The 13,702-nt window shown below is 37.3% G+C and overlaps 1 protein-coding gene across 1 annotated transcript; it reads right to left on the minus strand.

Moving 5' to 3' along the window:
- Positions 1-7,267: 7,267 nt before the first annotated feature.
- LOC138909631 (uncharacterized) lies at positions 7,268-9,489 on the minus strand. Its single transcript, XM_070200839.1, has 6 exons — positions 9,302-9,489; positions 8,875-9,218; positions 8,698-8,775; positions 8,390-8,484; positions 7,932-8,143; positions 7,268-7,520 (listed from the first exon to the last, which is right to left on the minus strand). Exons 1-6 carry the CDS (start codon positions 9,487-9,489, stop codon positions 7,268-7,270), a joined length of 1,170 nt encoding a protein of 389 aa, XP_070056940.1.
- Positions 9,490-13,702: the final 4,213 nt, after the last annotated feature.

A 13,702-nucleotide genomic window follows, 5' to 3' on the forward strand; every position in this document is an offset into this window, starting at 1 on the left:
AAGAACATGGGAAAGGTTCACAAACACCATTGGACCAACAGAAGTAGCATGATGAGTATTAGCATGAGCACAAGAGTCAATTAACCATCATAATAGTAAAGATTCTGAATGGCCACTCCTACAGAGTTCAGAATCGTGAGAGAGGGAAATAGCAAATCAAAACACAGCAAGTGAGCAGGTTCAGGTTCATCACATGATCTCAAGCCACAATGGTAAACTTATAGGAGTCACTAAGAACACAGAACACGACTATCAACTAGAGTCAACATAGACAACAAGTCAAACATAAAGTTGTAATAAGATTCACCCATTGAACTAAGACACAACAATATATTTTCATGGACATGATGATCATGCTACTGGAGATAACATGACATTAGAGAGGATTCAGAAACATGATTCGATTGGCTATCTGAGATGATAGTATTCATATAACTATTTCGCAACTAACAAAGGTAAATCATACATAAAAACAACATAAGGTTTCAATTTTGACTAAATGCAAAGACTTAGCAGGATCTGTTAATGGGAGGAACATGCAGAATCATTTTAACTAGCTAAGACATGAGAGTTAAGATTCAAATGATCATTACAGGTTAATAACAACACAAAGTAACATCACTATCAGGTAGCATGATCAACCTCAGAGTAAACAGAATAACCTGAAGGTCAATACTTAGTAAAACTCTACACTAACATGCTTAGCATATAATTTTTCAGTATAAACAACATAAACATAGGGTCACATAACTAATTTAGGAAAAAACTAAATAGAAGTGGTCAGGATACACTGAACTTTTGCGGAGCAGCAAACCAAGCAGATGCTAAGAGCCATCTAGGATGTTCAAACTTTCTACGATCAATTCAGAGTAGATTGAACTCAAACGGAGAATGAAAAGAAGAAAGAGAAGTTAGAAAGGAAATACCAGAACTCAAATTTTGATGAAAAAGACACGAACTTTAATTCTTTCAGTAGTAGTATTGTAGCGACCCAGCCAGTCGTTTTGAGAATTTGCATTTCGTTCAGCCGTTTGAAGTCTTGAGTAGCTTCATATGATGTATTTTGATTTTTGTGAATTATCGGTTTTAGTTTTCAGGTTAATTGGAATTGATTTGTGAGAATGATGCTCAATTAGGAATCTTTAAGTTGGAAGAGTTCACCAAGTTTGACTTTTGAGTATTTGACCTCGAATCGGAGTTTTGATGGTTCCGTTAGGTCTGGATGGTGATTTTGGACTTAGGCATATGCCCAGATTCGCATTTGGATATCATCAAGGTTTCAACACTATTTGGCGAAAGTTGGCAATTTGAAAGTTTTGAATGTTTATAAGTTTGACCAGGAGTTGACATTTATGATATCAGGTTCGGATTATTGTTTTGGGAATTGGAATTGCTTCGTTATGTCATTTGGGACTTGTGTGCAAAATTTGAGTTCATTCCTAGTTGATTTTATATGGTTCGACACGAGTTTTGGAAGTTGAATGATTGAAAGTTCATTAAGTTCGATTTGAGGTGCGATTCGTGGTTTTGATGTTGTTATGCATTATTTGAGGCCTCGAGTAAGTAGATGTTATATTATGGGACTTTCTGGTATGTTCGGACGGGGTCTCAAGGGGCTCGGGTGATTTTCAGATATGTTTGGGTTGTGTTGTGCTCGTTTTTTATGTTTCGACGTTGTTTTTTCAAGAATAAATGGTACCACATTAGGCAAATGAGCTCCAATTTCTGTTTTTATTAATGAATTAGATCCGTATCGTAATTTGGGAGCCATAGCAAATGGAATCATCAAGTTTCGACATAGTATGAGGGATTTATGTTCATTTTACTAAGAATTGGGTTGCTAGATTTTTTTCAGATTAATAACGAAATTGCCAGTGAATGCATATTTAAAAGTCTACACTATTTCCAAATATCGAAACCAACATATCTCATTCATTATAAGGTCAAATGGAGTGATTCAAAAGCCTAACTTGACTCGAATTTAACAAGAAATCCATTGGAGACATTAAAAGCGAGTTTCAGGATCGTTTGACACAAGAAACGAGGCAGAACAGCTGGGCAGAAGCATATAATATCGAAGGTTTGTTTATTTGGTCATATTTTGAGTTGGGAAGCTTGGATTTGGGCGATTTTGGAGGAGATTTTTACCACATGGATTGGAGTAAGTGTTCTATACTCGATTTTGGTTATATTTCATGAATCCATCTTCATTTTTGATATTTGATTGATGATTTCAAAGTAAAATTGTGGGAGTTTTGTCTAAAATTTCATTAAGTGAATGTTTGAGTTTTGAACATCGATTCAAAGTTGGATTTGAGTGAAACTAGTATGGTTGGACTCGTAATTGAATGAGTTATAGGATTTTGTGAGTTTTGTCGGGTTTCGAGGTGCAAGCCCGGGTTTGTCTTTTTGGTTGACTTTGGGCTTTGGATTAAAGATTCAACCTTTATCGTTTGGGTTTGTTTGGTTAGTTGATGTTCTTGAGTAGCTTTTGGCTAGTTTTGGGCTGTTTGGAGGTCGATGTTGACGACCAATTTTGACCCTCCCCCTTTAAATTAATTTATTTATATTTAATAATTTACAATAATTATTTTCAAAGTAATTTTTAGTAATAAATGTCTATTTTTCACAAATTAACCAAACATTAAGATTAAAATTATTCATACAGTATTAATATTGTGTAATTACAAACGTATTCACTTGTTTTTAAGATTATTAAAATAATTTTTATACATACGTTATATAGGTTCCATAATCAATTTGATAAATTACTCTTTAATTTTTAGTTAATTAGATTACTATATGAAAATTCAAAAATTAGTAATACAATGTAGAAAATAAAATATTTTATAAATAATTAATTTCAAATAATTAGTAGTATATAATAATAATAATTGTAATTTTTACCATATTTATTGAAAACTATTTAGTTTATTTAACTTAAATTCAAAAAAGGTTAAAAGACCAAAAGGCCATAATTTCAATTCTTGAATCAAATATAAAATGGCCATTTTTAATTTACTTTGGCTCATTTAATCAAGCCCAATCCGAAAATTACCCAACCCAAGCACCCATCTCTTCCCATGTTGGCAGTCCAAGTGATCCCATTTGCACCAATCATAACGTGCCACGTCACCCATCTCCAGCACACACAAAACAAACACAAATCATCTGGTCCGCCCATCCTTCAGATCAATGGTCCACGTTTATCCTAATTTACCCTTTAATTTCAACACCCCATCAAATTTAATCTCAGACGTCCAAACATAAAGATCCGACGACATTCATATCCCCTTATTAAAAATGTTTTAATCCCAAAATATTAGGACCGTTGATCTTTTAGATCAACGGCCCAGATCCTATTCCCATATCTTAAACTCAGAGACGACCCTAACCTACCCAAAAACCCTATTCATTTATCACCTCACCCGGCCGCCTCCCTTTCCCCTTTCTCTCATTTTCTCTCAACCATTACAAGCTCAAATCAATCGAAGACCTTGCACAAATTCATGCAAGATCATGAATCCATCAGGAAATCATCCCTCTTGTCTCCTTTGTCCGCGATTCTCGCTGAACCTTTCCCCTTTCACTGATGAAATTTGAAAACCGCAAATCTTAACCCTAGACTCAAAGACGAAAGTTCAAATTGTCTAGTTTCTGTTATAGTTTTTCAAATCGGAGCATGCATGAGCATATTTCAGAACCTAATCATGGTTATTTGAGGTCCAGAGGTCAAATGCAATGACCTCTGAACATTGAAGCTTTATCCGATGGTTCTTGCCTTCAACGGTCAACCTCTCCCCCCTCGGATAAAATCGTTACTGATTTCACCTATGTCTCTTAGATTTTCACTTTATTTTGCTTACATTATCTGGTAGTCCTCACTATCCACCACCAAGTTTGTATCTACTAAAACCCCTAGGCTTTAATAGCCAATATAAATAGGAGCTTTCAATGCTCTTACGTAACACGACCAGCCACCTAACACTAAAGAAAAATACACACACACACACACGAACTCTATAATCATCTAAGAAGTTTAGAGTTCAAAAGCCTATGTTTTCTTATTGTTCTTTTCTTTTCGTTTCTAAGTACTACCGCTGATTCGAATTTGAGTTTCCTGGGTCTTAAGCAACTGAGAAAGTGCCTTCATTTGGTCTGCTACTCTCAAAAAGGTCAGCACATCTCCCATCCTTCTCTTTTGTTCATCTCCTTTGAATGCTACAAATATGTTAGTTATATTTTGAGGATTACAATTGTTTTATGGTGTTTGTGATCAATATGTTAGTGCTTATGCTCTGTTAGTTTATTGTACTCCTTTGATTATTTGTCCTGCTTTTGAGTCTTTAATCGATGATTGATCAAACCATTAATTGATTCCTGCTGATTTTTGTTCTTGAGTTTCCAACAGTCTACATGTTTGAATTATTAGGTGGTCATGTTCATATGAACTTCATAGCTTTTCATTGATTTGTAGTGACCTTTACCCTTATTTTTTGCTTCTCTGTAGTTTGTGAGTCTTGAAGTTGAGCTTATTATTTGATAACCATGACTGAGATGAATATGAAGGTGTTTAAGTTTATATCATCTACCCTTTAGCCTTAAGCATGAACTCTAAGTGTTTATATGTTTTCTTCTCTACTTATGTTTGTTAAACTATTTCTGAGTTGCCACTATGGTATTTTATTTTGTCTAGTTGTTGTTGCATCTGTTGACCTAGTCTTGTTTGAATTAAACTTTCTTCTCTTCATGAATCCTAGTAGTCCTATTGTACACATTTGTTAAAGACTAAGTTATCTTTCTTCTTAACATAGTCAAGATCCTGCTTCTTTTCTTTGTTATAAATGGCTGATAACTTGTTAGGCTGAACTTGGTTGATTTCTTGATTAGTTAACATCTTCAGCTGCATGTTCAGTCTAAAACTTACTTGGTATAATACCTCCCTGTCTCTAATCCTTTTAGGTTATAGTTGATCTTTGAAAAGCTGACATGCATTTTATCTTTTAAGATTGTCTTCCCTAAAAACAGGACCTAGTTGCTCTACTATAACCAAGTGATAATTTGCGAAAATAGAAGCATGATCATTTCATACTCAGATACTAATCTAGACTTAGGTTTGAGTTTAACCTGTTTTAATGCAATGCCTTTTCTTTATCTGTAACTCTTTCTCCTCATGTCATGCTTAACTTGACTCCATAAATGTGTAAATCTTCCCTATCTGTATGAAAATATTACTTCACTTGAATTGTTCATGTAACTAACTAGGTATTGCATGATCCTGTTTGATTCCTGATTTCATGTCTTGTCAAGAACTACCCCAGCCCTTTCCCTACTGCCAAATTTAAAACAAAATCTGATCCCTAAAATCTTATCAGTCCTTTGCTGATGCTATCTGAACATGATGATTTGTTTGAAGCTAACACTATTAGGAGTATGACTCTGTTGAAGTCCTTAGGGATTCCATGTTTTAATCTGAGAACTTATAGACTATTGAGAGAGTTGATCTTATTCTAAATATCTTTGATAACCTCTATAAATGGTTAGCCATGACTGTGTTGCTTGAACCTTCATTGGTGACCTTTAAAGTGTTAAAGTAGTATTATCAACCTATGTATGTGCTAAAAGCAAAACCAATCAGTTCACACTTGGTTTGCCAGAAACAAGAACCTCTGTATCTGTTGAGTTATTGTTGTATAGCTTGCCTTTCCTTGGAATATTATTCTTCTCTAATGTTCAGACCTTTGTAGTATGCTTATGATGCTTCTGCTCCTTACCTATATGTGTTTTAAAGTCAGACCTTTAGATTCATTTGATATGTGTTTGTTTGGTATCCAATGTAGACTATATGTTCTTATGTTATGAGGGAAAGTATATTTTTGTGGCAAGTAATGCTACAATATTTAGTTTACATTGAGAGGGTCTCATTGGCATTTAAACCTATAAGAAAACATGTTGTTAGTGCTTAATAGTATTTGGAGTGGAGTTTGACTATACGCTGGGCTGCCCTCCCCGGCACAAGCATTGTCCTGGGCCTTGAGTCCCTTGGGAACTTTGAAGTGTCGGGGGATTCAAAGGGGGCCTCGACCTTGAGTAGAACTTCCTTCTTAGCCCTTAATGCATTAACACATTTAGTTCTTTTGGGGTTTAATGTTTAATGACAATGAAAGGTTTCCAGTGTCAATTATTTGACGAGTAGAACCACCACATTAATGTTATTTCCCACAGTATTCAAATTATTGATTATTTTTTCTTGTTACTATTGTTTGTCTATAAACATTTCATATATGTTTTTTGAATATGTTGAGAATGTGGGATATACTTCTAATGACTTTCTTTCTTTTTGGACATGTATACATTTGGGCCTGTTGAGTTCCTAAGGAACTCAGGCCCAAACCAGCTTTGCTGCATTTTTTGAAGAATCCAGTCAGCTATAGTCGCGCCTCTCAATTGCTAGGCCTACATTATTGAGGCCCAACCATCAGAGTCCAGTCCTCTCTCCCTATTTTCTTTCGCTACTGTTCATTACTTTCATAGCCTAGCTTACTGCTTGATTACTTTCGCTTACTGCCTTTGTCGTTTTTATCATATTTCATTATCATGTATTTAACACTCATATATTAGATTATGTGCTTTACCTTCATGCTTTAATATCACATGAAACATAGGCAAACTTGAATTAATATAGGACTTAAAGAGAATTATTTAGTAATTAATCTTTGCTTTGCTGATTATAACTTGTTCATCCTGTACACTCACCTCTCATAAAGATTTTGAAGCTCAGGCTCTAATAAAAAACAACAGCTTGTTTTCAAAGGAAATTAGAAAAATAATCACTGGTCTTTGCTAATAGGGAATGAAACCAGATTTGTCATGCAAAACAGTAAGGAACGGTCACCCCAAATGAATTTTCAAAGACTTGCCCTTCTTCAGAATTTATTGTAAAACCAAGGTACATTTAGAATCACTTTTCTTACAAACTTCTTTTAAAATTATACAAGCATCTATTCTTTAAATTAATTACTTTCATAACTGAATAATTACAACCCTTAAAATATGGATTACTTTCAGAACCCTCTTGACCTTCAATAGTTCTTTTATAATCTCACACCCCTCTTAAGTCTTACATATACATTTATTCACGGGAGAAAATATTATCATTTTCTAAAGTGTTGTATAATGCCCTATTTATATACAGTAATTACATAACAATAGGTATCTAGTTCCCGATGTGGGACACTATACATGACTAACTACTTAACACTCCTCCTCAAGCCGGTGCATATAAATCATATGTACCAAGCTTGTTACAGATGTAACCAATACGAGAACCAATAAGATACTTAGTGAAAATATCTGCTAGCTGATCATTCGACTTCACAAACTTTGTAATAATATCTCCTGAGAGTAACTTTTCTCTGACAAAGTGACAGTCGATTTCAATGTGTTTAGTCCTCTCATGAAGCACCAAATTTGACGCAATATGAAGAGCAACTTGATTATCACACACTAGTTCCATCTTGCTAATTTCTCAGAACTTTAACTGCTTGACTAACTGCTTGACCCAAACTAGCTTACACGTTGCCATAGTCATGGCTCGATATTCGGTTTTGGCACTAGATCGAGCAACTACATTCTGTTTCTTGCTCTTCCAATAGATCAAATTACCTCCTACTAAAACACAATACCCAGACGTAGAACGTTTATTAGAAGGTGATTCTGCCCAATCAGCATCTGTGTACCCAAAAATCTGCTCGTGGCCTCGATCCTCGAATAGTAATCCTTTATCTGGAGCTGACTTTATATACCGAAGAATGCGAACAACTGCATCCCAGTGACTATCACAGGGAGAATCCATAAACTGAGTTACAACACTCACCGAAAAAGAAATGTCAGGTCTAGTCATTGTGAGGTAATTCAATTTGCCAACCAACCTCCTATATCTCGTAGGATCTCTAAGAGGCTCCCCTTGTCCTGGTAGAAGCTTAGCATTCAGATCTATAAGAGTGTCAACAGGTCTACAACCCATCATTCCAGTTTCCTCAAGAATGTCTAAGGCATACTTCCGCAGTGAAATAACAATTCCTGAGCTAGACTGAGCGACCTCAATACCTAGAAAATACTTCAATCTGCCCAGATCCTTAGTCTGGAAGTGTTGAAAGAGATGCTGCTTCAGATTAGTAATACCATCCTGATCGTTGCCGGTAATAACAATATCATCAATATAAACCACCAGATAAATACACAGATTAGGAGCAGAATGCCAATAAAACACAGAGTGATCAGCTTCACTATGAGTCATGCCAAACTCCTGAATAATTGTGCTGAACTTACCAAACCAAGCTCGAGGGGACTGTTTCAAACCATATAGTGACCTGCACAATCGGCATACAAAACCACTAGACTCCCCCTGAGCAACAAAACCAAGTGGTTGGTCCATATAAACTTCTTCCTCAAGATCATCATGGAGAAAAGCATTCTTAATGTCTAACTAATAAAGATTCCAATGACGTACAACAACCATGGACAAAAAGAGACGAACAAATGCTACTTTATCCATGGGAGAGAAAGTGTCACTATAATCAAGCCCAAAAATCTAAGTGTATCTTTTTGAAACATGACGAGCCTTAAGTCGATCAAGCTGGCCATCCGGGCCGACTCTGACTGCATAAACCCAATGACAACCAACAGTAGACTTACCTGAAGGAAGAGGAACAAGCTCCCAAGTGCCACTTGCATGTAAAGAAAACATCTCGTCAATCATAGCCTGTCGCCATCCTGGATGATAGTGCCTCAGCTATAGACTTAGGGGTAAAACAGTGGATAAAGAAGATATAAAAGTATAATAAGATGATGATAGTTGATGATAACTTAAACCGACATAATGGGGATTAATATTAGGTTTGGATCGTACACCTTTGTGGAGTGCAATTGGTTGAGTAAGAGGAGACAATTCCACAGTAGGTGCAAAATCTGATGCAGGACGTGAATCATCTGGGCCTGATGCTAGACGTGGACGACGATGATAAGTAAAGAGTGGTGGAACTGCAAAAGGTTGAACTGGACTAGGTGGTGGAACTGGAGCTATAGGTGGTGGAGCTGCAACTGGAGCTGTAGGTGGTGGAGCTGGAGTTATAGAGGAAGATGAATGGGAGCTAGTGACTGAATCTCCAAAAGATGAAACTGGTAGCACCTCAGAAATATCTAAGTATTGCCTGGACCTGTGAAGTATGATTGGGTTTCAAAGAAGGTAACATTAGCAGACACAAGGTACTGCTGGAGGTAAGGAGAATAGCATCGATACCCCTTTTGCATTCTCAAGTAACCCAGAAATATGCACTTAAGAGCACGAGGAGATAACTTATCTTTTCCTGGAGTAAGGTTATGAACAAAACACGTGCTTCCAAAGACACAAGGTAGAAGAGAGAACAAAGGTAAGTGGGGAAACAGGACAGAGAATGGAACTTGATTCTGGATAGCTAAAGATGGCATACGATTAATAAGATAGCAAGATGTAAGAACTGCATCCCCCCAAAAATGCAATGGAAAATGAGATTGTATGAGTAGGGTACGAGCACTTTCAATAAGATGTCTATTCTTTCTTTCAGCTACCCCATTTTGTTGAGATGTGTAAGGACAAGATGTTTGATGAATAATCCCGTGAGAGTTCATAAACCCCAAATTGACTTTGAATTTTAGCGTGGAAGGTCTGGAAAATAGAAAACTACTCTAGGGCATTATCATTACAAAATGTGCGAATAGAAACCCCAAATGGACTTTGAATTTCAGCGTGGAAGGTCTGGAAAATAGAAAACTACTCATATCGATTTTTCATCAAAAATATCCAACTGCACCTGGAATAATCATTTATGAAACTAACAAAGTAGCAAAATCCCAAGGTAGAATTGACCCGACTAGGACCCCAAATGTCTGAATGGACTAAAGTAAAAGGTGACTCTGCTCGATTATCAAGACGCCGAGGGACATGGGAGTGGATATGCTTACCGAGCTGACATGACTCACACTCTAGAGTGGACAAGTGAGATAAACCAGGTACCATTTTCTGAAGTTTTGACAAACTGGGATGTCCCAACCTTTTATGTAATAAATCTGGTGAATTAGTAATATGACAAGTTATTGAAGGAAGACAAGATATGAGTCCATATGATTTATCAAGGATAAGGTAATAAAGTACATTTGATTCACGCCTGATACCAATGATCCGCCCCGTACTGCATTCCTGTATAAAAACAATGTCATCAAGAAATAAAGCAGCGCATTTAAATGATTCGGCTAAGCGACTAACGACTATAAGATTAAAAGGACTACTGGTATCATAAAGAATTGAATCTAAAGGTAAGGAAAAATGTGGGTTTGCTTGACCTATTGTAGTTGTCATGGTTTGAGACCTATTGGCCATTGTGACGGTTGTAAGAGGTTGAGAATATGAAATAGTAGTGAAAAGAGATTTGTTACCAGAAATATGATCCGATGCACCTGAATGAATGACCCAAGACTCAGAGGATGAAGATTAGGAGACAAAAGTCACGCTATTACCTGTTTGAACAACATAAGCTATCTTAGAAAATGTCTGCTTACATGCTTTGTACTGAAGGAACTCATTATAATCCGCTAAAGAAAACATCCAACCATTCAAAGTATCGGTTCCCGCTTTGTTACGACCAAAATTCTAACATCCTCCATGAGACCTAGCTAACTCCCAAAGTGTAAGAGAAACTATTGTTCACTGTTTCACTATTACTGTTCATCGAAAAACACTGTGGCTCGCCGAAAGTTTTTTAAAGTTGTCAGAATCTGTCGGAAATAGTACTGGTGGACTCGGAATTGCAGTGCGAATAGGTTGTCCCGAAGAAGCTCGGCCAAAAAAAGGCTGGAAGAAGCCTCACGCACCGGCACGTGATGTCAGAGTCTCGTCGGAAAGTATTCTTCCAGCAGCGCGTGAAGACGCGTGGGAGGGGGTTTGCCGGAGAAATATTTACGGGTTGGTAGCCGGAAGCTGATCTACCTCGTAGGGGTGTTGGTTTTTGCTCAACACCGACGGATATGGACTTTTTCCTGCGGACAGTTCTATTTTGCCGGAAAAGGGCTTTTTTTATTTTATTTTTTTTCTTCCCGGAGTCACTGGAATTTATGCACAGCGATAAATATCTCACGATTGCTCTGATACCATGTGAGAAAATATGGGAGAAAATATTATTCATTTTCTAAAGTATTGTACAACACCCTATTTATATACAGTGATAACATAATAACATGTATGTACTTCCCGATGTGGGACACTATACATGACTAACTACTTAACACCCTTTAATATATAATAAGCCATACCTTAGTAGTAACTAAGCATAGTATAAATAATTGATTCCTTAAAATTAGTCTAAGTCCTATGGAGCTACCTCAGGTAGATTTTAAGGGGTGCCTAACACCTTCCCCTTAGAAGAACAAGAACCCTTACCCATAATCTCACCGGTTTGCAGACCTATAAGGAATATAACTTAGTAATTAAATAGGTACCCAAATATACCTTTAAATATTAGGTGGCGACTCTCTTTCATCAACAACAAAGAAACCATAAGTTGAATCCTGTCTTGACCAAGTGCAAAATAGGGTGCAACAACATGGCGACTCTGTTGGGGACATCACACTTAGGTTATGACCTTAGCAGACTTAGACTAATTTTGCGTCTAGATTTTATTTATACATTGCTTTGATTATAGTTGAAATTGCAAATACATGCTTACCCTAATATACCTTTAAATATTAGGTGGCGGCTCTCTTTCATCAATAACAAAGAAACCATAAGTTGAATCCTATCTTGACCAAGTGCAAAATAGGGTGCAACAACATGGCGACTTTGCTGGGGACATCACACTTAGGTTATGACCTTAGCAGACTTAGACTAATTTTGCGTCTAGATTTTATTTATACATTGCTTTGATTATAGTTGAAATTACAAATACATGCTTACCTGCTTTATTTGCTCTTTATAATTATTTGCTCTTTATGATTATCATGCGTATTGCTTTTCCTGTTATTGCTTTATATACACTGTCATCACATTTTTCCAATCGAGTCTTGGTCGTACACTATAACACACAATGGCATGTGAGGGTTGTCTTTTACACCCGTCAGAACCTTTTTTTCAAAACTCTCTAGTTTTAGAGAATGGCTTTGTGAGGTCAACTGACATAACTTCTCGCAGCCTTTAGTCCAATTCAAAAGTAGGAAACACTCTACTCTAGTAAAATATGTCTTACTGCATAAACCTTAGGTGAGTCGGTCCTTGGTACCGGCACACAATTAGGAAAGCCACCCTAATATCAACGGGTCATGCACCTAACAATATAACTTCTGTTGAAAGAAAAACAAACATGAAAATACACTTATGGATCCGAAGAAAACACTTACCCAAATATCTTTCTTTTACCCACCTCAGAAAATGGAAATCAACCAAAACATCCCTGAAATCAGCATGGTAATGGGAGCACCACATAAATTGAAACAGTTATGGAAGAATATTCGTCAGGAACACAGAGATGAGGTTTGGACACACCTGGGGGCATTAACTACATTGATGAACATCCGAGAAGACAAGGTGCTCACTCGCCTGTTGATAGAATTTTGTGATCCGACTAAGGTGGTGTTCAAATTTATCGACTGTGAATTAGTACCGACACTGGAAGAAGTCACAAGTTTGAGGAGCTACCGTTCAATGGAAGAAAGCTAGTATTGCTAGTTACCATGCCAGTTTACCGGTTCTTGGATGCCTTAACCCTTGCCAATAATAGAAGTCTCAGAAGTATCGAGGATGGATGGGTGAGCCTCGACCAGATGTTCGACAGATTTGGGCACCGTGAAAGCTACGAATGGTATTCAGGGGAGTTTCAATATGACCAAGCGACATGGGAGAGTCTCAGGCGTATCAACATTAACCTGCTACCAGTGGTCCTGGAACTTTCCATGGCAATCTTCAAGTTACTTTGGTGTTGATGGTGTTGGCTGAGATGCTGAGGGCTCTGTCCACATGTGCAAGAGGGTATGATTTCTTTAAAGGTTGTAACTTGCTGCTTTAGATTTGGGCTACTGAACATTTCTTCTAGTGAGAGGCCACCATCGTCTACTTCGTAGGCTTTAACAATATGATCCGCAACCACAATGAAATAATGAGACACTAGATCTTCCCACATGGGCAAGAAGAATGGAGGGAAACGCTGACCAATCTGATAGAAGAATGGATCAACTGGGAAACTCTCTTGCTTAGGTGGAAGGGAAATCTTGAGGACTCCTCAGAAATACTTCGTTGAGTTGATCGGACTTGAAGGCATTCAACTATACTCACCCCTGCGGGTCCTCCCAGGATAAGAAGGCTGCAAGAAGAGTGGAACGACCTGGTAATAATGCCCATGGGTCAAAACTCGCGGTGTACTCCTGAGTATTATGTTTGGATTAACGAAGAAGAAGAACTGGCCCGCCCAAGCAGAGAGGGTATAGCCTTGTTATAGGACACGGTGGTTGCTTTGTAGATTTATCATGAGATCCTACTGCATTATCTTATGACCATGTCAATGCATCGTCAAGTGGTCTTAGGATCCATTGAACACATGTTGCCACCTATTAAAGATGATGATCGGGTAGTGGAGTGCATCTAGATAGAATCAAGCACAGAGCCAGAAGAAGATCCAGA

Source organism: Nicotiana tomentosiformis, chromosome 4 (genome assembly GCF_000390325.3).
Source record: "Nicotiana tomentosiformis chromosome 4, ASM39032v3, whole genome shotgun sequence".
Taxonomy (NCBI): Eukaryota; Viridiplantae; Streptophyta; class Magnoliopsida; order Solanales; family Solanaceae; genus Nicotiana; species Nicotiana tomentosiformis.

Bases quoted from the DNA above. Each gene is read 5' to 3' on its own strand.
- LOC138909631 (XM_070200839.1), bottom strand. From the start codon at position 9,489: ATGCCATCTTTAGCTATCCAGAATCAAGTTCCATTCTCTGTCCTGTTT. The intron at 9,219-9,301 runs GTATCGATGCTA...CATACTTCACAG, and splicing joins TACTTGAGAATGCAAAAGGG to GTCCAGGCAATACTTAGATA. The intron at 7,521-7,931 runs GTTGGTTGGCAA...CTGAGAAATTAG, and splicing joins GATCCTACGAGATATAGGAG to CAAGATGGAACTAGTGTGTG.